This window comes from Equus asinus, chromosome 25, assembly GCF_041296235.1.
Source record: "Equus asinus isolate D_3611 breed Donkey chromosome 25, EquAss-T2T_v2, whole genome shotgun sequence".
In the NCBI taxonomy this organism is placed as follows: domain Eukaryota; kingdom Metazoa; phylum Chordata; class Mammalia; order Perissodactyla; family Equidae; genus Equus; species Equus asinus.
In genome coordinates, this window is record NC_091814.1 from 17,783,851 (window position 1) to 17,808,228 (window position 24,378).

Here is a 24,378-nt window from a genome sequence, read left to right on the forward strand (position 1 = left end):
TAACTCCCGCTCCGGGACAAAGGACTTTCTGTGTCGCCGCTTTATCACCGTTCCCTGTGATAACTGGTCTTTCTCGGGAAGCCCAAATCCTTTCCAAGTCTGGGGCCTCTCCCGACTTGGAGCTTGGATTTTACCACTTCTGGACGTCCACCTAAGATCTCACCTGTAGGACTGACTCTATTCCCCCAAGGGTCGTGGCCTGAATAAGGTCCATTAAGCACGGTTCCAGAAACCTGGGTTTTGCCCGCTTGGCCTTTCTGAGCGTTGGTTTCCTCAACAGTATTTTTCTCCTCATCTCACAGAATTGCGCATAACATAGAAAATTGCTTTGAAAAGTAACCAAACGTAGGCCTGACAAATACAAGGATTTTCTTTTTTTAATTACTGAATCGTGGATTGCCAAGCAGACATGATGACTTTTCCCTTCCTGAGGGAGTTAAATGTCCTTCCAGTACAACCCCTTTCCTTTCACTCCCGCTCTTTTCCCCCATAACCGCGTGGTCTCGCTGGAAAAGCGAGCCATAGTTCCCAGAGTGCCTCGCGAGGCTACAAGGAACTACAATTCCCAGTGCCCCCCGCGGTGGGGCGGTGTTGAGTCAGAACCACGCAAGCCAGGCCAGGAAACTACAACTCCCAGGGCGCTCCAGAGCAGGGCAGCTGGACTACGGGAAGCGGCAGGCGGAGGCCCGCAGGAGAAAACTCAGGGATCTGGGTACAAAAGTCCGAGGTTAGGAGCCGCAGGCATGCTGCGTCCCAAGGCTTTAACCCAGGTGCTGAGCCAAGCCAACACTGGAGGTGTCCAGAGCACCCTGTGAGTGCGGACCGAGGATCCGAGCGCGAGCACTGGAGGGGGGCGGCGCGAGGCTCTCCAAGGGAGGGGTCGGGTAGGATCTCCGGGAAGGGAGGAGGTGGCAGAGGAGGCAGCAGCTAGGGGACGGCGGAGAAAGCCCCTCTCGAAAAGGGACACAGACGTGGTGGGTGCTCGGGGCACATTCCAGGACACCCTCAGCCCAGACCCTTGCTTTCTAGAAGCGCTAGTGACGGGAGTTGGGACGGAAACCGAGGCATTTTACTCCCGTCTCGACCACGTCGGTGTTTCTTGCCGTCCCTTGCCAGGCTGCTGAATAACGAGGGATCTCTGCTGGCCTACTCCGGTTACGGGGATACGGACGCCCGGGTCACCGCAGCCATCGCTAGTAACATCTGGGCCGCCTATGACCGGAACGGGAACCAAGCGTTTAATGAAGACAATCTCAAATTCATCCTCATGGACTGCATGGTATGGAGAGGGAGCTGCTTCCTCTGTCGTGGAAGGGGAACCCGAGGGGGCGAACTGGACCCCATCCTGGATGGTTGGAGGGGCAGGGACAGGATCTCTGGAAGATTACTAAGAGTTGGTCTGCAGCAGCACTTATAATAGGCAGGACCCTATGCATCAAGTGGTGGTGAGGAAGGAGCCCTGGACCCGAGGTCTGACTGGGGTTCTGGTCTCAGCCAGCCACTTAACGTTTGTGGAACCTTGGGTAAGTCACTTAACCTCTCTGAGCTTCCATAGCACATCTCTAAAGTGGAAACAACACTCCCACCCCGACCCGGGCTGCCCAGGGTTCTTGTGAAGATAAATGAAAGAGTGGATATAAACTGTCTAATGATGTGCAGACACAAAGTGTTGTCATTGCAAATTCACAGACTCACAGAAGCGTGGCAGAGTCCCCAGACCCTTGGCCAATCCCTTCAGTTTACAGAGAAAGGAGATGAAGTCCAGAAAGGGGAAGTGGCCATTAGGCTGTGAACTTCTTGGAAACAGAAACTGTCTCACTCACCTTTGTATGTGTTCAGTCAACAGATTTTTAGGTCCCTGCAATGTTCTCAAGACTGGGGGAAAAAATAGCAAATAGGACAGACAAAAACTATAGCCCTAATGGAGCTTGGTCTTAGATATACTTTAAAATAAGTAAAATATGTATGTTTTGTAAAATAAGTGTGTAAACATGTTTTTAAAAATAAGTAAAATATGTTATTTAAAAAAGTAGTATGTTAGGTATTGAAAATGTTATGGAGGAAAATAGAGGGGCATATGTGTTAGGGACAATCTGACTGCAAAGGTGACATTTCATCACAGATCTGAAAGAAGTTGGCAAGCCATGTGGCTATCTAGGGGAAGAACATTTCTGACAGAGAGAACACCAAGTGCAAAGGCCCTGAGGCAGAATGATGCCTGGTCAAAGATCAACAAGGTTGATGTGGCTGAGGTGGCATGAGAATGGAGGAGGTTAGTAGGAGCAGAGGCCAGAGAGGCAGGGAGTATAGCACCTGGCTCCCAGCACCCAGTGGATACCTAGTGAAAATTTGCTGAGCCGAATTGAAAAGGCCCCACGAGTGAACTCTCCAGGAAAGAATTCCACTGTCTCAGCTGCCTACCTCTTCCTCACCCCCTGCCCAACCAAGGATGCCATTTCAGTTCAACTGACGACTCCTGGGTGCCTAGCCTAGGGCTGGTGCTATAGGGCAATAGCTTTCAAACGTTTTGATCCCAACCCAGCCCTAAGGATTACATTTTGTCAGAGCCCAGTGCACACATACACCCACTAAAACAAAAGTTTCATGAAAAAGTACTTCGCTTACTATGTGCAGTGCTCCTCATTTCTCTTCTTTTCATGCTGATCAGCCTTCTTAATTGATCTCCTAACCCTGGGGTCAGACTTGCAGTTTGAAAAGCATTACCGTGGGAAAAGAGGAGAAATACAAGTTGGGTTACTGCTCCCAAGCCCCTTACAGTGTCTTTGGGGTGAACCCATAATAATAACATCACCCATTTGGACAGCCCTTTGCAGATGCAAGACTCCTTCATGTTCACCAGCACCCTCACCAACTGGGGTGAGGTGGGGTTACAGAAAAAGAGAAACCAAGTTCCTGCGAGATTAAGTTTCCCAGGGTAACTTGGTTAGTGGGTGGCTATGCTGAGGCTGGAATTGGAGCTCAGGACCCCATGTCCAGGGCTGTGGCCAAAGCCCAGAAGCTCTTGCCGTGCCCAGGCCATGGAAGGAAGATATAGTCTCTCTCAAGAGGAGCCCTTGGGGGAAAGAGCGGGCTAAAGGTGCCAAGCAGAAAGTCACATCCCATGATATCACCCCCACCAGGAGGGCCGCGTAGCCATCACCCGAGTGGCCAACCTTCTGCTGTGTATGTATGCCAAGGAGACTGTTGGCTTCGGAATGCTCAAGGCCAAGGTGTGTATGTGCCCATCCCTCCACAGCCCTGGGCTCAGCCTTTGTGCTCCATCACTGTGTCCATTCCCATACCCACCACCTTCTGGAGTCCTTCTCATGTCACCCAATCAGTGTCTGGTGTGGGCTAACTCCCAAGAGCAGGCGTGGGCTAGGGGTGGGTGCTCAGCATTGGGTGTAGACCTGGATTTGGGATCCCTCTAGTGCAGGCTGTGTGTGGGACTGATTTCTGCTCTCCCTCTTGCAGGCCCAGGCCTTGGTGCAGTATCTGGAGGAGCCCCTCACCCAAGTAGCAGCATCGTAATGGGCATTGGTGGAAGCTGGAGTCAGAAAAGAGAGATGACCATTTGGAGGGGCAGGGCCCCCTGGGGAAACCTTCCTGGACTGTGGAGGGAGGGTAGGACTTTGTTTTTTCCAAGAATAAACTTCAACTCCTGTCTTGTGTCTTGGCTGCTTTCTTGGGTGGGAGGAATCAGAGGAGATAGGAAGGAGCAGGGGATGCTTATAGGATTCTTCATGTTCTGCAAGGATGGATTTCCACCCACTGGTTTCACTATGACCTCCAACAACCAAATGGTTTGGGGCAGTGGTGCCTCAGCTCCCTTGGCTTCTCCGGTGGTGTAAGCTCACCTGGCCCCTGCCACTCAGAGCTGAATCTTACCCACGTGGTAGCAAAACCTTGGGAGTGAGCTCAGAGGAGCAAGGGGCTGGTGGGAGGTCATGTTGAACATAGAGAATATAGGGCCCTGGGCATTCAGGGTCCTTTAGTCCTGACTGTCAGGGGGAGCTTTTTCTACTCTTGGGGTTGGGAGGGCGCCCCCTAGCTGCCTGCAAGGGACCACCCCTTTCATCTTCTCCCAGATATTCCTATGTTCACATAGACCCTCTCCAGATCTTGAAGCCCTTTGGAGATGGATGGCTTTGCTGTAAGGCCTCAGGTTCTGGAGAGGGAGCAAAAGAAACCCTGAAGACCTCTCAGAGGCTTTCATCTCCAGATCCTGCCCCTACACTCAGACCCCTCACCCCATCTGGCTGTTTCTGCCCCAGGTCTCCCCCTACCCAGTGTCCTTAGTGCAGGTCTGGATGGGGAGCTACCAGCCCCTTCCCAGTGCCATAGGAAGGGACCCATCTCAGGGAAGAGGTAGGTTGCAAATTCCAGCTCCACCCAGGGTGAGGCATACTGCCCGTCCCAGGCCCTGGGCTGTCGGGGAGGGGCAGAAGTTGCTGTGCCAGAGATGCAGCTCCCCCAGAGCTCTGCACGGCAGCAGGGTGACTGGCATCCCGTCAGCCCCAGGCCCTCGCCCCAACAGCCCTTCCTCTGGTTCTCCGAGATACCAGCTCTGAGGGCTCTGAAGGGAAACAGGAAGTCAAGTAGATTTCTGTTCCCTGAGAGGCTCTTTCTCACTCACTGGTGGCTGGGCCCACCTGGCCACAGGTCTCAGGTGCCTAGCCAGGCGTGTTCAGTCCTCATCTAGCTCTCTGAAGGTCCTGTCCTGCTATCAGCCCCTGGAGCCTGCTCACCTGCTTGCAGGAGGAGCCCAGGCAGAGAGCAGACACCCAACCTGTCTAACCTGTCTGACGTCATCGTCTCTCCACCCACCTGGGCCCCAGGTCTCCAGCCGCCCCGCTCTTCCTGTTCTCAGCTTCCGTCCTCTCAGCTTCCCTGCAGCACTCCCACCTGCCAGAGCTGAGCCTCCCTAGGCCCTGCCTAGCCTTAAGTCAGCCCCCAATCCCTCTGGCTGCAGAAGTTTCTTTACCTCCAATGAGAGTAGGGGCGGATCCAGGTCTCTTGAGAACTGAGGGTTGAGGGCGTTGCGCTAACGCATAGACACAGCACCTCTGCCCTTGAAGACACTTGTACCCTCCATGCGGAGCCAAGATGGGGAACGGAAACGAGGAAGATTATAACTTTGTCTTCAAGGGTGAGTTGGGTTCCATAAAGAGAGTGGAAGCCTGAGAGAGACCCAGAAAGAGACCAACAGAGCCAGGGGTGGCCCCTTCCTGTTTTCTCTCTCTTACCAGGATGCACCCCTACCCCCCACCCCAGGGCTCATCATTCCTTTGGATAAGAAAGAAGGCTGCAGGGAGTGGGGGAGGGTCTGGTTACTGGGGCGAAAGCCCTGGAGCTGCTGGAATGCTCTCCTGTTGTAAATAATGATGGTGATCACTTCTTAATAGTGTTGAGTTAGGCTCCTCTGCCTCATTCCAAACAGAAGCCCAAATCCCTGGGAATAGGCAGCCACTGCAGCACAAGAGATGGAGGTCAGAGAGGACTTCTCTCCTGAGAAGAGGGGAAACAAGCAGACTTAAAAGGAAGAAAGTCATCTTTCTGGGCAGATGTATAGGAAAGGAAAGATTTATTTCATCACGGGGCTGGGTGAAGACATAGGGAAGCTGTAATGATTTGGGAGCAGGGTCTAATAGGATCCGAAGGACTCTTCGTGGCCTTGTCTGCTGTCCCTTGGCAGACCCCTTGGGCCCAAATACCAAGCGCTAGGTTCCACTTGGCTGTTCCTGGAAGTGTGTGTTTCTTTCCTGCTCCTTTATCTCAGCCGCGGTGCTTGGCCCCTCTATTGTCCCCCCTCCCCCCCCGCCACGCCCACCTCCACGCCTCCTTCAGGGCAGGGTGGGCCGGCGGAGCTCTGATTCCCTCTCCAGCCACCGCACCCCATGCCTCTCCCAGCCTCAGCCCCACCCTCTCGCAGGCTGGGACTCTCAGGCATCTGGGTTGAGGAACCTGTACTGTACTCCCGGCATCCTTCCCAGGAAGGGGAGGCTGGAGAAGGGTTAGCAGTAGTCTGGGGCAGTACTGCTACTAGTGACTGCCGTTTATTGAGCCCTTAGCATGTGCCAGCCACTAGCTCATTAATCACAACTCCAGAAGTTATCTTCTGCTCTGAAAGCATCACGATCAGGAGCCAGACTGAGTTCAGATCTCAGCTGTTCCACTTACTCGTTATTGCAGGTTGGGGTCTCCAGAAGCAGACCCTGAGAAGTTCAGGGTGTAAGATGTTTATTATGGATCAACACCAGTGAAAGGAAGGGAGAGGAAACAGGACTGGGCAGCGGGAGAAGCAAACTGCAGCACAGGATCACAAAGCCTCGGCCAAGGGCGGGCAGCCCCGTGATCCCCTCACCTTGCACTGGAGGCGGGCTGCCCAGGAAAGGCACGACCTCAGATACAGCTGCTGTCTGCACCAGAGGCGGGTGCTGAAGGAGCTGACAGCTGGAAGCCGCCTGCTGACTGCACTCCCTGCAGCTGGGGACCAGTCCTTCCTTGAAGCCAGATCTGGGCAGCACACCTCTGTGTTTACCACGCTGGCTGTGTTACCTTGTGCAAGTCATTTAACCCCCCAAGTGCCACCGTTTCCTTTTCTGTAAAAATGGGATGAGAATAGTAATGGTACTTGCTTCATGGCATTGAGGATTAAATGAATTAATATGGGTAAAGCCTTTACCCAGAGTAGGCACGTACTAGGTACTCAGTCAGTGTTAACAATTAATATCTTCATTTTACAGATGAGGATGAGACAGAGTAAGTAGCTTATGAAAGGTCACAGAGTCAGTATGCAAACCCAAGTCTGTCTGACTCCAAAGCCCTCGCCCTGAGCACCATTTGGGCCTGAGGAGAGGGCATGGAGCCCACGCACCAGAGGGATGGGATGGGGATGAAGTTCCCAGTAGGCGAGAGGCAGGAACGCACACACATGTGCAAATCCTGTTACCCACACACACCCATAAGTTTCCTAGCTCTTTCCTGCCCTACACAAATAAGGACTTTTTAAAGTTGGAGGAGGCCTTTATAGACTTTATAAACAAGGAAACTGAGACCCAGAAAAGGTGAGCCACTTGTTCAGGGTCACATGGCTAGTCAGAGCCTGAGTCGGGATCAGAGACCCCAGAGTATGTGGCTCCCAGGGCGCCAGCCCGCTTCTCCAGAACCACCCTGGGTGGCCTCTAATCCTGGATGCTCAGCTCAGTGTCAGTGCAATTTGTGGGTCATACTTACATCAGCCCTGGACACTGTACCCCAGCCCCCAGCTCACCCATGGTGGACACTGCCCACCAGCCCAAAGGCTCCTCATAGCCCCTCTGATGGATCCTTGTCCCTGGAAACCTGGAGGTAAAATCACTGGCCCAGTAACAGCAGTCATAACAGTAAGTAACAGTTTTGCACGCTCACTATATCCTGGGCAATATCTCATTTACTTCTTACAATGACCCATAAGATAGTCACTATCGTTATTCCCATTTTTCATATGCAGAAGAAAGTCAGAGAGGTTAAATAACTTGCTGAAGGACACATGGCTGGTCCAACACCCAGCCCCATGGTCTTAATCATGCAAGACTGCCCCTCCTTTATGGGACAACTGGATCCTAACTTCTTATACGCATATCTCCATACCTTGCCCCCACCCATAGACATGTCACCTGCCAGCTTTCTTCTCACCCACACCTGTTCACATCTCTGCTCCCATGCAAACACTCACACCAAACCTCCCTCTTGTCCTCCCACCTCATATACATAGAGACATGCTCAATGTTCTCATACATTCTCCCTAGTCCAGAAATATGCATCCTCTCCGCCAGGCCTTCCATCATCCCTGTCCACATTCACACACTCTGCTAACCACTCCACACAACCCCTGAACAGTGACATCCACAAACTGCCCACAGACATCACTCTATCACTGGAAACCCAGGCTGACTCTCTGCAGCCTGTCCCAACAGACCAGGCCCAGAACACTTAAAGAGTCCCTTAGCCCATTTCAAACTTATGGATGCATCAAGCAGGGTTGCAGACCCCATTCTCTGCCAGGAGACCTGGCTCCCTCCTCAGTTTTCTGAGCTTAGCTCCCCTTTTCTGACCAACAGACCCTCCACGCTCAGGTGGGCTTGGGGCCGCTCTGGTCCAAGCTCAGCCCTTATCTCTCCACTCCTTCAGTGGTGCTGATCGGCGAGTCAGGAGTGGGGAAGACCAATCTGCTATCCCGATTCACACGCAATGAGTTCAGCCACGACAGCCGTACCACCATCGGGGTTGAGTTCTCCACCCGCACTGTCATGCTGGGCACCGCTGCTGTCAAGGCTCAGATCTGGGACACGGCTGGCCTGGAGCGATATCGAGCCATCACCTCGGCGTGAGCCTGGGGCTGGGGGGCTGCAGAGGGCTGGGGGTGCTTGGGAAGTCAGGATGCACCTCTGGAGGAGAGGTAGAGGAAGAGAAAGAGGCAAGCGCACTTAGCAGTATGCTCCCTAAATGGGATCACAGGACACCATGGCTGGTTGAGGAGACACAAGTATTGTGAGCCACAAAGAGTCTAGACAGGATATAGTGATGCTGACTACTGGGACCAAAACAAGAGTCATTGCCACCACTTAGAAGTCTTTGTTGGGGCCGGCTTGGTTAGGTAGTTGTTAAGTTTGCACACTCTGCTTTGGCAGCCCAGGGTTCGTGGATTCGGATCCTGGGGGAGGACCTACACACCAGTCATCAAGCCATGCTGTGGCAGCATCCCACATACAAAATAGAGGAAGATTGGCACAGATGTTAGCTCAGGGACAATCTTCCTCACTAAATAAATAAATAAATAAATAAATAAATAAAGTCTTTGCTCTGTGCCCAGGGAGGTACAAGGCACTTTACACTGGGCATTTTATGTAATCCTCAAAATACCACAGGAGTAAGGTGCTACTGTTAATCCAGTTTAAATACAAGAAGGTTGGGGTTCAAGCAGGTGAAACTAGGGTGGAGCTGGGATAAGGGCAGGCTCCCGGATCTAGTGTGCCCCTCACTTCTGCACAGTGCTTTGACATCTAACCACAGAAGGGAAGGGCAGGCCCCCTCAGCTGCGTATTTTTTCTTAAATTAATTTATTTATTCATTTGAGGAAGATCACCCCTGAGCTATCACCTGCTGCCAATCCTCCTCTTTTTGCTGAGGAAGACTGGCCCTGAGCTAACATCAATGCCCATCTTCCTCTACTTTATATGTGGGATGCCTGCCACAGCAAGGCTTGCCAAGCAGTGCCATGTCCGCACCTGGGATCCGAACCGACGAACCCTGGGCCACTGAAGTGGAACGTGCCCACTTAACTGCTGCACCACCAAGCCGGCCCCTCAGCTGCGTTTTACAAAGACTCAGAGGATGCAGAGAAAATTAGGCCTCCTGACATCATGTGCAGAGGTCTCCCAGTCAGTATCAGGCCAAATGTGAGAAAGGTGGTGTGTGTGTGTGTGGTGGGGGACAGCACCTGCTAGGGGCAGGAAGCAGGAGTCAGGAGCTTAGTTACCCACCAGCACGACATGCTCATCACTCTTGGACAGGTCACCTGACCTCTTGCGAGCCTCAGTGGGCTCATCAGTAAAATGGGAGTAATTAGATGTCACCAGTCCAAAGAAGCCCCATCTAACTCCAGGAGTGAAGCTGGATGCTTGCAAGGATGCCTCGGATGGTCAAGTCAGGGATTGCTGCACGGGGTAGGCATTTAGCTAGTTCCAGAAAGATGGCCACAAGGGAGAAGAGGGCACTGTGGGTCAAGGAGCCATGTGAGGAAGATCTTGAAGGTGGGGCATCCAGGAAGCAGATTTGACCGCAGCCCTCAGATGCACTGGTGGATAGCAGGGGCTAAAATCAGAACAAAGGACCTGAGGAGGCAGATGGGCTATGGAGGAAGAGGGGAGCCAGGACCAGAATGCCTGGAGGGCTCTCAGCATGAGGCATGGGAGCCGAGGGCTGCCCTGTCTGGGTTTGGATCCCTGGACCTCAGTATTCCTATTTCCCCATCGCTGGTACTCATCTCTGGCTTTTTGGCTTGAGGCTTTGCTCTGAGGCTCAGCCTGTCCTCCCTGACCTCCCCTCTGTCCAACCCTCTACCCATGCCCTGGCCCCCCTCCCCAGGTACTATCGTGGTGCAGTGGGGGCCCTACTGGTATTTGACCTAACCAAGCACCAGACCTATGCTGTGGTGGAGCGCTGGCTGAAGGAACTCTACGACCATGCCGAGGCCACTATCGTCGTCATGCTGGTGGGCAACAAGAGTGACCTCAGCCAGGCCCGGGAGGTGCCCACTGAAGAAGCCCGCATGTTTGCCGGTGAGAGCCCGCCACGACCTAGTCTGACCCTCCAACCCGGCCCATGAAATCCCAGTGCCTGCCCCCTAGCCCTGCTCCCACCCTGGGGCCCCAACCTGGACTTCCTCCATAGGGTCCCCTACCCCCATCCCCTCTTCCTCAGGATCTCCAGCCCTTCCCTTCTGTGACCCTGTGTCCCTCGTTATGTCCCACCACTCGCCCTGAGACTGTCTTTAGGGGCAATTATTTATAGCTGCTTTTAAGACGGCCCCACCCCTGCAAGCAGGGAGGCTCCCCTTGACCATCTCTGTTCACATTTTCCCCAGGAGTTTTCTGGGGTTTAGAGGTAGCAAGATGTAGTGGTTAAGGGTGCAGGCTCCGGGGTCCCACAGCCCAGCCTCACATCTCTTTGGCCAGTTACTAGACATGGGACACTGAGCAAGTTCTTTAGTCGTTATCTCTGTGTTTCGGGGCTTCAGTTTCCTCTTGTATAAAAAAGGGATAATATTCAAACCTACCTCATGGTTGTTCTAAGGAATAAATGAGCTACACATGCCCAGGGTTTAGCACATAGCAAACATACACAGTAAACATTAAGTAAATGTTATTATTATTATTGCCTTTGACCCCTACCATTAATGGTGTGTTTCCTTTTCTGTCAGAAAACAATGGGCTGCTATTCCTGGAGACCTCAGCCCTGGACTCCACCAATGTTGAGCTGGCCTTTGAGACGGTCCTCAAAGGTCAGAGCCCCTGCCTCAGTTTGGCACCCCTATTCCATCCCTGGGCAGCGGTAGGAATGCAGACACCCAACCCTCACCCTAGTTGATTCCTCAGCCCCTTTGTGGGCCCCCAGCCTCCTCAGAGCGTCCCAGCATCGGCTCAGACCCTCCTAGTGCCCCCTACTCAGCCCGGAGCTTAGGGAAGGAAGCAGAAGGCCACACTTCCCGGGGAGCTGAGTGTTAGTCCTTCTCCACTCAGGTAAGTAGAAGGAACCCGGGTGCCCAAACTCAGCTTCCTTCCAGCAAAACCTCCTTCTTCCTGTAAGTGCAGCCACCCCCAGGACTAAGACAGGGGCATGCAGTGTGTGTGTGGGGAGCATGGGCTCTAAATCTTCTGACCTGATCACTGCCCTCTGCCCTCTGCCCTCTCAGAGATCTTTGCAAAGGTGTCCAAGCAGAGGCAGAACAGCACCCGGACCAATGCCATCACCCTAGGCAGTGCCCAGGCTGGGCAGGAGCCGGGCCCTGGCGAGAAGAGGGCCTGTTGCATCAGCCTCTGACCTTGTCTAGCACCAACCCTGCCCACTGGCTTTCTGGTGCCCCCCAACCCCACGCCAGAGGCAGGACCTTTCCCTGCCCTGTGGTTCCAGATGTCAGGGTGGCCAGTCCCCTGTTCACAGCTCCCCAGAGCTCTAAGGGCTTCATGCCCCACCCCCCATATCTCTATTATCTGTCCACCACCTTACAGACTAGGGCCCTCAAATAAAGCTGTTTTGTATCAATGCCTGGCCATCATTCTGCCTCCCATCTGTGCCTCTTCCTTAACTCTGGCCCCTCCTCTGAGTCCCTATTCCCCTTCCCCTCCCCCTCCCTCCATCCCCCCCACCATACCCACTGCCCCCCAGGGCCAGCTGCCTCTGGTGTCTTCTGGTCTGGGGACGGTGCCAAGGGGGCGGGGGGTGCCCGCCCTTCCCTCTGCCAACCCCCAGGGCAGGTGGGGGAGGGAGGACAGCATGGCGGAGAGGGGGTATCTGGAAGGCGAGACAAAGGAAACCATCGGCGGGCACCATCTGGTGCCCAAGGCCATGGTGCCAAGAACTGAGGTCACTCCAATGCCAGGGGTGAGGGGAGGAGGCAGGGGGAGATGTTAGAGAGAAGGGGGAGTCAGGGCCAGCCCTGTCTGTGTGTGCTGGGGAACGGGTTTAAAGCCTGGGCGGTGGAAGGTCCAAGTCTTCCATCCAGTTTTCTGCCTGATCCAAAAAGAGTGGGTGTGGTGTAGGGACAGAATGAATCTGGTGGGGATGAGTGGGGAGGGTCTGTCTCCCAGCTCTCTGCCCCTTCTCCATCGAGCCCAGGAGCTGGCTGTCCAGACAAGTCTCGTCACCCTGCCTCGCCTTCTCCTGTTCTGCAGGGCAGGGTGAAAGGAGGTCCGACTACACCCCAAGGAATAGATAGCAGTAAATGGGGAGAAAAGAGGGGGGATTGAGCGCTTGGAGACTCCAGGAGGGAGCTGTCAAAGTGGACAGGAGCCATCCACTTCTGACAAGGTGAGCAGGGACATCAGGACACTAGAGAAAACCCCCAGCTACAGTCCCCACAGCGGCCCCTCCCACTCACCCCAAGGTGGTTCAGACCTACATGCAGAGAAAGAAGCCAGAGCCTTAAGTAATAATACTTTTAATAAAATTAAGTTCTTAATAGCACATTTAATACATTAACCCTCCCCCTTCTTGGTTTCTCTGCATTTTGTGCAACATCACTTTGACTTGATTATTCATGGGTCTGGTTTGTTTCCCGCCTTTATTCTGCTTTTGAAATATTTTTGTTGGTGGATTTGTAAGTGTCTTCACTAGATGCCTCAAATTAAGTCTGACCACAATCCTACTCTACTTTCTACAGTGGAGAGACCATCCCTCCTGCCCCAGGGCTGTCTCCCCCCACCCACCCTACCCCACCCGCACCCTCGAGTGGGGAAGGGGAAGCCCTCCCCACCCCAGACGCTACCTTCCCAAACTAGCGGGGTTTCTAGGACAAAAAGAGCAGGGGGAATCTGTCCCTAGGTGGGGCGAGAAGAGTAAATTGGGGAGAGGGAGATGTGTTTGGGGTCTAGGGCCAGGGAGGGGCATGACAGAGTCATTGGTGTCACAGAGCAGGCTCCTCTTGTTGAAAAGAGAGCCAAGGGGCATCCATACCCCCTTGGATAGGGGGAGGGACCCAACCTGATTGCAAGTTGGGGTTGGTAGAAGGCAAGTGCTTAAAAAATTAGTTGATTTCTCACACGCAAAAGCCAAGCTCCCCAATTTCCTGTGGGGAGGGTGATGTGCCCCAGGCCAGGACACACTAGATGACCCCTACCTGCACACTCACAGATGGAGGTGGACCGGGGCAGAGGGTCAGGGTCGGGGTCACCCAAAGTCCCTGCTGCCACCCCCTGCCTTTGTACCCCTGGGGGCCCCATTCTCCTAGGCCTTCAAGGAGTGTCTTTACTCCCCTCCCAGTGGATGGGAAGTCCTTCTTGGAAGCAAACTTCTATGAGACAATAAAGCACTTTGCAAACCTGTAAAGCACTGTGCAGCTTTAAAGGAGAAAGATTATTGTTATTCCCACTGCTACCATGGAGGCCAAACGCTAAGTGGAATACTGGGTGGGAACAGGGTTGGGGGACAGACCCCCTCAGTCCCACTGAAGCTCTGAGAAGGTGCGAAGTGTGTGCATGTGTGTGTGTTTGTGGAATGACCTACCAGGCTCTTGAATCAATCTGTAGTGAAGTGGATTGAGGACACACTTCAAAAAGGACTTCCTCAGTTAGGCCTGGAAGAAGTTGGCTCAGGAGGGTTGGAGCTGGGTGATCTCCATCCTTCCAGAGAGCCCCAAGAGAGGACATATCACTTTGGAGTGCATAAGGGCTGCCCAACAGAGACAGAGGGATGGACAGGATGGCCAGGCCCCCAGGTCCTGGGGTGCAGGCAACCGTGCTCACCCTCTTCTGCTGTCCAGAGCCCAGCCTCCACCTGGTAGAAATGATCAATGTCCATCCTTTCAAACACCCTGGGAACTCAGCCCCTCATCTATTTGTCCTACAATTTAAAAATTCAAGGATTCTCAGAATCAACCCCAGCAGACCGGAAGCTCCCAACCTTAACTAGCAACCTGCTCCCACCCTGGTATTTGAAGATGGGGTGACTCAGGGTGGACTCAGCCACTTCCCTCCTTTAGTTTCCTTTTCGGTACGACTTTTATACATTCTACTGGACCCAGAGGCCCTCAATGCTACTAAACTTTAAGCTATCTGAATATCGTCTACTAAGTAACTAGTAATTCTTTCTCTTTTTCTCTAGGATTATATGAAATAAATTTGAATTATTATTATTATTATTAATAATTATTATTTTGTAGTATTCTTTTCTTTTAAACCCCTCGGTTTCTTTCTTTTTCTTCTCTCTCTCTCATTTTTGGTTAAAAAAAAAACAAACAAAACTATTTCTCTTAAATCTCACATCTCTCTGAGGGTTCCCGTAGGCCTGCTAGGCCTCAGTTCTGGACTCCCCCCCACCCCACTCGCCCCTGGGACAGGGCAGAGGAAGGAGGGGCACCCCAGGATCCTCAGTACTCAATCCTACTGCTTCTTCCTTTCTCGTTAATCCCTTTCTTTGTTTGGCTCTGCCGGCTCCCCCGAGGGGGAGGGGGAGAGGGGAGGGGGTGCCCACGGAGTGAAATCCGATCTACTTGCAGGGCCCCAGAGGGACCAGGTTCCCCTAGCCGGTCTCCACCATCCATCCCAGGATGCTCCCCTCCGAAAAGCAAATGACATTCCTCCCCAAAAAAAAGTGGGGGAAAAAAGGAACGTAAACCCGAACATATATTAAAAACACTTTTTTTAAGATTTAACTCTGAATACAAATGTATTTTTTTCTTCTTCTCTCCCTACATATATTCTAAACCTTCTAAAGTTTTTTTATTTTTTTTAAGGATCACTTTATCATAAAATAAAATATCCTTTTCATATAATAAATTACCTAATAAAAAGTCTTTTTTTTTCATATTAGCCCAGGTTCTTTGCTACATTTATACGGTAATAAACGCCTTTATTAAAATAGAATATTAAATTATAAAGAACTGCTTTTTTTTTTTTTGCTATTTTTGTTTTCTCTCCTCTGTGTTGGTCGCCTCTCTCGCTCCCTCTCGCGCTCTTTCTCTCCTCTATTTTGTCTCTCACAATGTGTGTTTTGCGTTTGTTTCTAGGTTTGGCTCAATCAGTAAGGGTGGGATTGAATTTTCCGAGCCCCCTAGCATAACAGTCTTCTGCCTTTGTGATAAGGAGTGGAGAGGGGGAGGGGGATCGACAGACAGACATCCCATCTTCCCACCCCCCTCCCCACCCCCCTCGGCGACCGAGGGTGCCCATTTGGTTTGGTTTCTATTGTACAGACATCTCAGGATGGCTCACATTGGCGGGAAGGAGGGAAGTTGTCACAGACCAGCTTTCCTGGCTGTGACCTCCTTCCTCTCCCCTCCCTGGCTGGTGGTCTGGAGGGGAAGGCTGAGGAGAGGTGAGTTAATTCACAACAGGAGGAAGGAGAGGAGGAAATCCCCTCTGTACCCCCATCCCTGCACCCCCTCTCCATCCAGGAAGAATGGGACTCTCGAGCTTAAGTGCTCAGAGATCACTTAGAGCAGTCCCACTCCACTATATACAAGAATCTCCTGGGACACCCGGGGACTCCCATCCCCCATGCTCTCCTGGCCCGGCCAGCGGAACCAGGAGGGTGGGAGGCTGGTGGCAGCCTCGAGTGAGCAGCAGGGAAGCAGCAAAGGGGTTGCAAGGCCCGTACAATACTTGATTCTTGGAACAGGCCCTGCCGCACCCCAGTCCTGCTTGGCCCTGGACTGACCCCTCTCTAAAGACTTGGTCTCTCTCCTTAACCACAATGAATAGGACAGAGACTTCATGATTTGCTCGCTAATAAGGGTTCGGGTCAGATCCAGTGAGGGGCACAGGGGGCGGGGTTCTGCAGAGGAGGAGGAGCAGCCCTTGCCACCAGCAGCCTCTCCTCCTGCCTCAGACCCTTTCCTGCTCCTTGAAACAGCAAACACACTACCTCGGCTCTCCCCTCCTACCGCCAGAAAATCCAGCCCAAGAACTGCTCCCCACATGTAATGCCCAAAGATGATAAAGGTGGAGGTTTGACCCTTTATGTACCCCAGTATTAGTCCCCTCCTCAAATTTTCTGAGAATGGGGATACATTCCATCAAGAATTTGAGGTGTTTCTTTGGAGGAGTGGGGGAGAGGGCCTCCAGATGCCAAAAGAGGAATTAGGGGGGACTACCAAAATGTTCTTCCCCCTACTTCTCCCCAGGAGGATGGTGTCCCCAAAGCTGGGCCGGAAGGGGCAGGAAGAAGGGGGGAGAAAGGAAGAAACAGAAAGAGCAAGACAGGGCTGGGAATGACAGCACCAAGGGGAAGCAAAGAGAAGAGCTGGGGAAAGAGCAAAGGAGAAAGGAGAAACCAAGGGAGGAAAGATGGGGGAGGGAGCAAAGGGAAAGCTGGAGGGGCAGACAGGGGCACCCCATCCAGATTCCCCTAGCCCAGCTTTGTAGGGACAGATGAGTTCTGAGCCTTTTCTCGATTGACATGCTTCTCCCCTTCCCCCAAGAAAATCTATGCAGACTTTTGAAAGGGCCCCAACCCCCTTATACCGTTAGAAACCCAGGAACAGATTCCCAAACAGGATATGGTGGTGGAGGGGTCTAAAGGGACATGTTAGGAGGTCAGAGGTCAGGACCAGAGGGCTTGGGGAGTGGAAAGAGTGCCTCTAGATACAGATGGTAACTCCCCCTCTCCCTTTCCCCATCTCCTTCGCAGAGGAAGAGGTGGTGTGATGCACAGATGGGGAGGGGGACAGGGGGGTCAGGATGCCTTGGAGGCCACCTCTGGCAAAACAAAAGTTTCTTTTAGCTGCTTCCAGATTGAAGGGTGTGTTGAGGTATCAGAGTTGTAACTCTAGGAAAATTTCCAGTCTGGCCCCCTCCCAACCTTTCCAGGACAGGGTGACCAGAGGCTCTGAAAGTGGCCCACCCTCCGGCCACCATCGCCTCCCCTCCCCCTCCCCAGCGAGCGAGTATCTCTAAGCACCTTGCCCCTCAAATCACTGATTTCCAAAAGGCCCTAGTGGAAAACAGCTCCAGGGCAGGACCCTGGGGAGTGGCCCCAGGAGGCATGGGGCAGGGGGCTTAGGAGAATATTCGGATGGCTTGCGTGGCTGTGATGTGGCAGACGGGACACTCCGGGTCCGTCCTCTCGCAGATGCGTACTGCACACTCCATGCAGAACAGGTTGTGTCCACAGGGCACGAGGGCGGCAGTCACCTCACTCTCGAAGCACACCATGCAATCCCGCCCGCCGCCTGGGCTCCGCAGGCCACCCCCGCCAAGTTTAGAGAAGCCCTGGAGGGGTTCTCCCGGCGGGCGTCTCGGGAGTCCTGCCAGTTCGGGCCCTGCTGAGGTGGCAGGGGAGCGATGCGCTCCTGGCGGCCCGGCGCGGGCCTTGGCGGAAGAGGAAGAGGAGGAGGCGGAGGAGAAGAGCACCGAGGTGGGCGTGGCGTTCTCCTGGCCCGCCCAGAGCGGGGGGCTAGTCTCAGCCACACCGTAGTAAACGTCCTGCTTGCCCACGCCATAGCCCGGAAACAGGTACCCGCCGTAACCAAAGTCCCCGCCCTGCTCGCCCAGGCGCGGGGCCTCAAAGCCAGAGTCCACTCCGCACTCGCCGATGCAGCCCAGGCTGTTCTGCCGGAAGGTGGAGAGGGGCTTGCAGCCCGGCGGATGCACTCGCCAGGCCTCCGAGTAGCGGCTATCAAGCGCGGCGTCGGGGCTCCCCGCCAGGAAGTCGTTTTCATTGTTGTACTCGAGGATCTTGCCCGTGCGCACGGCGATGTGCGTCTCGATCTCCTCGCGCGCACGCTCCACGTTGCCCGGGGCACCCGTGATCTCGAACACGGGGTCGCGGTCGCGGCTCGGCGTGATAATGTACGTGTTGGTCTGCTGCTGGATGCGCTTGATGGTTGCCCCCTTGGGGCCCACCACCAGCCCCACTACGCGGTAGGGCACTCGCACACGAATGGTCACTTGGCCTGGCAGAGCAGGCGCCACGCCGAAGGCGGCGCCCGACTTGTTGCGGGAGGCGCGGATCATGGAGAAGTGCTCGGCTGCCGAGATGATTTCCCGTCGGGCTGTGGCCACGTCCTCTCGCCGCCCAGTCACCATGAACACTGGCTCCTCACCCCGCACAGGCGTCTTGATGTAGGTGTTGGTCTTGGCCCTCAGAGCCTTAATCTTGCAGCCTGGGATAGGGTGGGGAAGGGGAGAGAAAAAGAAACTCACAGGATAGGAAGGTTTGAGCCGAGACCAATAAGCTCCTGATCTTTACTCAGATACCCAGCCTCCCAGGAACCCCTCAGTCTACTCTTTGAACCCTGCCCCCCAATACACCCTGACTTCAACAACCCACTCATGTATCTCAGATCTACTCAATGTCTCTATCAACCACAGATTTCAAAACGTACCAAGGTTCCCTCGAATTCCATTCAGGACCCTCCAAGTTCATTCACTCCTTGAAACCCCTAAATAATCACTGACCCTCCTGGGCAAGCTGCTAACCTCAGATCTACTCACTAACTCTTCCCCAACCACGTGCTGTTCATTCAACTTCTCTATGGATTCTTGGCTACTCACAAACTTCCAAATCACTTAATCACCCCTACCAGTCTGTCACTGACCTTGATCTTTCCACGGAACTCTAATGCACTCAGTAACCCCACAATCCACTCCTCACTTGAACTCCATTCATTAAAAGTGTTCTCCAATCTACTCAGGGACCCCTGACCCCCATCTGCTGGATGATTCCCCCCTCCATGCCTTCTGCCCAGTAGTGTCTCCCAAATTCATGGCAAGTTTGCAGCAACTAGTGGAGGTGGAAGACTAGCAGGGGTCTGAGAATCAGAGCTTCAAGAGGGAAAGCAGGAGTATGAAAGGAAAGATAATGATGTGTGAGGGACAGCACCCGACCTTATGGACACTCCTGCCACCCTGTTCCCTGGGGGCAGGAGAGCTGAGATGGGTTTGGGGCTGAGTAGGGTGAGGGAGAAGGTATTCTGGACCTACACTCCTGCTTTGAAGAAGGAGTGGGTTAAAGCTGGGAGGTTGGGGAGAGAGGCAGGAAGAGAAAGAAGAAAGCTGAGACAAAGAGAGACAAAGAGAGAGAAGGGGAAAGAGAAGAGTGAGGGAGGCTGGGATGACCAAACCATCTCTAAGGGTGGCAGACCTGGATGGCTGACTGGACAAGACTCTGTCCTCTTTTCCCACGTTCCCTCTCCCTGCCCTGAGCTTCACAGAGCCTCAGAGACTCACGCTTTCTCAAAGCACACATGCCACATGTATGTCAGTTTGCACACACTCGAACCTAGGAGCACTGTGTGCCTTTACCTAAACAATACTTGTGGTGCAAGCCTAATGTACACTTTCACACACACACACGCACACGCACGCGCGAGCACAGATTCCCTGCGTTTCAACCCTTCATAATCCCATTCTTCCCTCCCCATCATCCCCAGCACACAAATAGTACATTCCTATACACGCCCACAACTTTTGCCCCCATTCACATATAGACATGTTCACACCCTCTCCAGGTACCCTATCATCATTCCCTTTCTCACTCCCCCACCACACTACCTATCCCCTCAAAAACCAACACCAGCAGTCCTAGTTTTCTGACTCTGCCCCAACCCTCCAACCACAGGCCTGAGGTGAGCTCATTTTTTTCTCTCCTTCCTCCACTCCAGATGGCTTCTTCTCCAACTCCACCAGATTTGCAGGTGGGAGGAGAGAGTGGGTTGGGGGCAGCTCTCCTCACCTTCAAGAGACCTCAGGAAGGAGAATTCGCTCCTCCCTTTTTTGTCTTCAGACCTCTTGGCAGTTGAGAAGTCCTACCTGTTGTCAGGCCCACATCCCTGCTGCTTTAATGTCAGTAAAAGACTGTTCTATTTGTGAGGCATGGAGGGCTGAGGAACAGTGAAGTCCTCTCTCCTACAACTTCTGCTCACATGGCGTCTGATAGGCACCTGGGTTCTGGCTCTAAGTTTGGGGTCCATAAATTTAAGTGAGAGCTAGGTATCTTTGGGGGTTGGGGTGGGGAGGACAAGCCCGGGCATAAGAGGAAGGAAAAAAGCTAGAGGCCTGGAGGTGCAGAACTGATGGTACACCTCAGCCTGGCTTTCAAAACCCTGAAGAAGTATCTTTTGAAGGGAAGACCCACTGGGCTTCATCTTCTTAGAGGTCAAATAGAGGAGCACTGACACTGCAGCAGGAGGAGGGAGGTTAGACAAGAGGGAGTACTTCCATATACTTAAGGAATGAGGAGGAGGTTTATCTTCTCTGAATAGGAGAAATCCCCCTACTTTTATGAGAGACAGGCCCATCTGATGCAGAGGCAGAAGAGGAAAGAATGACTCCATGAAATTCTGGGGCCTCCCAAGATCACCCCCACATCCAAGAAAAGATACAAGTGTCACCACCCAATTCCAGGGCTCTGGGTCCCTAGTTTCTGGCAACAAGAGGAAATCCAACTTTTTAAACCAGAAATCTCAAGAGATGGAGTGCCCCAGGGGGATGAGTGCTGTGCAGGGGAGTGGCATCTTCCCCTCCTCCATTCTGGATCTCCCTGCACAGTCCCCCAGCCCCCAGCACTCCGGGTGGAAGAGGTGGGATGTGGAGTAAGGGCCCCCCTGGCTTGCCTCCCCTCTTCCCCTGCCAGCAGCCGGCCTCCTCCCTCACTCCCAGCCGGAATGCAGCTCCTCTATTGTTCCCCACGGTGGGACAGCTCCTCCCCGGCTCCTCCCCCACCCCACACCTCCCCAGCCCAGCCCCCTTGCAATTGCCAAATCCCACCCCCCCACACTCCCCTTTGGGAAACTGGGAGAAGGAAGGGTCCCCAAGATACCGTCTGCTCAGTCTGGACCCTCACCAACACTCCCACCCCCACCCACCCAGGGATGCTGGAGCAGAGGAGGGTGTGGTATCAGACATACTACACTGGATTAATTCTACACCCCCTGTCCCCCAACAACACACCCAGACGCACACCCTCCACCAAATCTCCAGGTAAAGGTTTCTTACCCCCCCAGCATGCCCCCTCGCACGCTGTCCTACTCTCTCACGACCAGAGACCCCTTTCCAGGCCTCTGGCCCCTGGCCGTGGCCAGCCCAGAACAAAAGCCTGAGAGGGAGGAGGAGAGGTCCACGCCAGGACGTGGCACTTCGTTGGAGGCACCCCTTCCAAAACCCCATAGACCGTTCAACTTTGGTGTGTGGGTGACCACAGGACTCCCTCCTCCCAGCAGCCCCCTCCCCACCTCTCCCCCAGGCTGGGACCCTCCCATGAGCCACACCCCCTTCCATTCCTACACTTAGCCCAACAAAGAGACAGATAGTCGAGCTTCCCGGGCCAAGTCTCCCCCAAAGTCTGTAACTTCAGGCGGCTGGGGGTCCCAGGGGTGCCCCCTCCCCAACCCACTATCGGATACCAGAATAGGGGCTTCTGAGTAACTCTTTGCACATTCCGCCAGTTTTTCTGGCTAGGAGTGGACGCCCCCTCCGGACAGCCTCCCTGGATTAGGAGACCGAGTCTCCCTCCCTTTTCCCTCTCTCTATGAGAGGATATTTCTTTGTCTAAGGGCAGAGCCCTGGGGGAGGAAGGATCCGGAGAACAGTCCCGACTTGGGGGTAGCAGGGAACTTTGTGGCACTTGGAAATCAGGGTAGGGGGCGGGTCCCCCTTTGTGGGGAAGGGACGGAGCCAGCGGCGGGCATGGAGAGAGGAAATGAACTTTCCGTGCTAGGGATGGGGTGCCCCCCACTTCAGTCCTTCTCCGCGGTCCAGGCGCCCGCTTACCTTGCCTGCCCACGATCTCGGCCACGTGCTCGGAGGTGGGCACGGGTACACACTCGGTGGTGTTGCTGCTGCCCTTCAGGCGCAGCTCGGCCTCTTTGTAGAGAGCGCAGAGCTTGGCGTCGTTGGCCCCTTTGGGGGCGGTGGGGGGCTGGGGCGTCTGCGCCGCGGGGGCCGCCGTCGGGGCGGCCGGGGGCGCCGCGGGCGGCGGCGGCGGGGCCGGCTGCGGGGGGGCGGCCGGCTGCGCGGGGGCGCCGCCCCCCCCACCTCCCCCGTCCTCGCCCGCCGTGGGGGCGGGGGGCTCCCCCAAACCCAGGAGGCAGAGTTGATCGAGAGCCAGCTGAAGGGCGCGCTCGTCTTCCAGCAGCCCTCGGTCCTTAGCGCTTCCCCCGAAACATCCTAGTTCTCCAAAGCCCCCATTTCTTTCCATTATTCCAGATACCACTAGACTAGGCATGGCGAAACAAAAGCTGGGGGAGAGAGAGAGAGGGAGAGAGAGAGAGGTGGTGGAAGGGAAAAGAGGAGAGAGGAGGGGAGGGGAGGGGAGAGGAGGGGGGTGTGTGGGGAGGGGGAACAAAGAACTGGGGAGGGGGGAAGAAAGCGAGATAGAAAGATAGACCCTCCTCCTAAGCCCCCCTCCCCAAACACCCTGTAACCCGACTCCCCTCGCCCCAGCCCCCGGGGTGGGGGTGGGGGGAAAGAGAAGCAAAACCAAGAAGGCAGATCTCCTCTCCTCTCCTCTCCCGGGGTGACGGGGGGCGGGGGGCTGCGGGATCTCTGCCCCCACCCCTCCCGCCTCGCACCCGGGAGTCTCTAGACCCCGCCGTCCAGACGCCCCCCTTAGGCTCCCGCACCGAGCCCCAGTCCAGGAGCGGCGCTCAGTGGCCCCCAATAGAGCCCAGCCCCTTCCAGCGCTCAAACTCTTTTGTTTTAAATGAACTGGATGGAGCAGCATGGAACTGACGGGAGGGGGGCGCGCCGGGGGCGCCCGGGGCATGCCGGGAGTTGTAGTTTCCCGCCCTCGGGGGCGCGGGGACGAATTCCTTGACCCGAGGAGGATAGGGATGTGCCTTCGGTCTTTAACCACGGCTCGGAGGCAAAGCTGGGGGTGGGATGGAAGTCGAGGTCCCTAATTTTTCCAAGGGGCGGGTACGGGAGAGGAGTCAGTGTACAGAAATGGAAGGGTTTGAAAAAAGGGTAATGGAGCGCGCCTCCCTCCCAAAACGGGCTCCCTCCAGATCCGGGCCAGTCTTGGGTCCCTCTTTCTTATGGTAATGAGGGGGGGGCGAGAGGGCGGGGAGCAGTCCCGGCTGGGTCACTGCGGCTTTCTCTGTCTCTACCCTCTTCCCCCTCCTTGGCGCGCTCCCTCTCCGCTCTCCCCCTCCCGCTCTTCCAGAGTCGATCCCGGCTCGGGGCCGCGGGGAGAGGTTCTCCGCAGAGCAGACAAAGCCCACAGCCGCGATGCGGGGAGAACCCGGTTCTGCGCGCTGTGGGGGCCAGGATGGGGTGCCGGGCTGGAGGGTGGGACCCCCTGGCAAAAGACGGGGTCCGCTCATCCTCAAGCGGCAAGCCATCCCCCCTCATCCCCTCCCGCCCCCCAGTCTCGGAGATCTGAGAGGCACCGACTGGGAGGTGAGTTAGTTCACGTCCTTCTGATCAGTGGAGGGGAGCTGGGAGGGCTGGGGAGTGGTTAGGTGAGCAGGATGAGGGGGTGCAGGGAGAGGAGAGAAGTGGGGGGCAGAGAGTGAGGAGGCAGAGGAAGTATTAAAGGCATGACGTGACCTAACAGTTTCGGGTGAGAGGCATGGGCTTTGGGTGCGGCAGAAGGAGGGAGGAGAGACGGGATCCACTGGGACCCAGACTGCCTTCAGGCCTGGGCCATGCATACAGCTCGGGAGCGATCTGTTCTTTAACCTCCACCATCGTTCCACTTTGCCTCACCCGCTTCTCCCCCATTGAAAATCCATTAATTCAGTTCCTTTGACTCTGGAAATGGGTAAAAGTAAAAATAACTTTTGAAGGCATGAATCGGACAGTTGGATACTTTTAGAAGGAGTTTGGTGAAGTTGGAGTGTAATGCAATCCTTTCTTCTCCTTTTTCCCCATATCTTCAGCAATTATTTTTTGTGACCCTTTTTATGTTTCGGTCTTTCCCAAGAGGAGAAAGGATGGCACTGCAGCTTGAGGGCTTGAGATCAGACTTTAAGAAGAACTTCCCAAAAAGAGTTTTATAAGAATGGGTGGGTGAGCTACAGTGGTAAGATGTCCTTTTCTGGAGTGCCTTAGAAACCGAAAATCTGAGCTGGTTTCTGAGGTAAAGTCCTGCTTGAAGGCAGGGGAACGATGAGATGACCTCATAGACCTGGCACTGTGAGGCTGTGAGGGCTGAGCTGTGAAGTCCAGTTCCCTAAAC

General features: G+C 54.5%; 4 protein-coding genes across 5 annotated transcripts in view; 3 read left to right on the top strand and 1 right to left on the bottom strand.

Annotated features, from left to right (window-relative positions):
* Positions 1–587: 587 nt before the first annotated feature.
* Positions 588–3,664, top strand: LAMTOR2 (late endosomal/lysosomal adaptor, MAPK and MTOR activator 2). Its single transcript, XM_014836996.3, has 4 exons — positions 588–811; positions 1,117–1,279; positions 3,141–3,230; positions 3,475–3,664. The coding sequence occupies exons 1-4, from the start codon at positions 744–746 to the stop codon at positions 3,529–3,531; spliced, it is 378 nt and encodes a 125-aa protein (XP_014692482.1). The 5' UTR covers positions 588–743; the 3' UTR covers positions 3,532–3,664.
* Positions 3,665–4,821: 1,157 nt separating this feature from the next.
* RAB25 (RAB25, member RAS oncogene family) lies at positions 4,822–11,805 on the top strand. Its single transcript, XM_014836995.3, has 5 exons — positions 4,822–5,149; positions 8,173–8,368; positions 10,129–10,322; positions 10,964–11,044; positions 11,456–11,805. Exons 1-5 carry the CDS (start codon positions 5,107–5,109, stop codon positions 11,581–11,583), a joined length of 642 nt encoding a protein of 213 aa, XP_014692481.1. The 5' UTR covers positions 4,822–5,106; the 3' UTR covers positions 11,584–11,805.
* A 3,370-nt stretch (positions 11,806–15,175) lies between these two features.
* MEX3A (mex-3 RNA binding family member A) lies at positions 15,176–22,933 on the bottom strand. Its single transcript, XM_044757757.2, has 2 exons — positions 21,969–22,933; positions 15,176–18,361 (listed from the first exon to the last, which is right to left on the bottom strand). Exons 1-2 carry the CDS (start codon positions 22,918–22,920, stop codon positions 17,256–17,258), a joined length of 2,058 nt encoding a protein of 685 aa, XP_044613692.2. The 5' UTR covers positions 22,921–22,933; the 3' UTR covers positions 15,176–17,255.
* A 418-nt stretch (positions 22,934–23,351) lies between these two features.
* LMNA (lamin A/C) overlaps positions 23,352–24,378 on the top strand; it is a 43,611-nt gene continuing 42,584 nt past the window's right edge. The window contains exon 1 of one of the 2 annotated variants that reach the window (XM_044757756.2): positions 23,352–23,597. The gene's annotated coding sequence lies outside the window, so the exon portion shown is untranslated. The remainder of the gene's footprint in view (positions 23,598–24,378) is intronic. The other variant, XM_014836993.3, reaches the window with a different exon arrangement.

Excerpts from the sequence above, each read along its gene's own strand:
- LAMTOR2 (XM_014836996.3), top strand. The coding sequence starts at position 744 with ATGCTGCGTCCCAAGGCTTTAACCCAGGTGCTGAGCCAAGCCAACACT. Across the intron at positions 1,280-3,140 it reads TCATCCTCATGGACTGCATG|GAGGGCCGCGTAGCCATCAC; the intron begins GTATGGAGAGGG and ends CACCCCCACCAG. Across the intron at positions 3,231-3,474 it reads TCGGAATGCTCAAGGCCAAG|GCCCAGGCCTTGGTGCAGTA; the intron begins GTGTGTATGTGC and ends TCCCTCTTGCAG.
- RAB25 (XM_014836995.3), top strand. The coding sequence starts at position 5,107 with ATGGGGAACGGAAACGAGGAAGATTATAACTTTGTCTTCAAGG. Across the intron at positions 8,369-10,128 it reads TATCGAGCCATCACCTCGGC|GTACTATCGTGGTGCAGTGG; the intron begins GTGAGCCTGGGG and ends CCCCCTCCCCAG. Across the intron at positions 10,323-10,963 it reads AGAAGCCCGCATGTTTGCCG|AAAACAATGGGCTGCTATTC; the intron begins GTGAGAGCCCGC and ends CTTTTCTGTCAG.
- MEX3A (XM_044757757.2), bottom strand. The coding sequence starts at position 22,920 with ATGCTGCTCCATCCAGTTCATTTAAAACAAAAGAGTTTGAGCGCTGGA. Across the intron at positions 18,362-21,968 it reads CGAGATCGTGGGCAGGCAAG|GCTGCAAGATTAAGGCTCTG; the intron begins GTAAGCGGGCGC and ends ACCCTATCCCAG.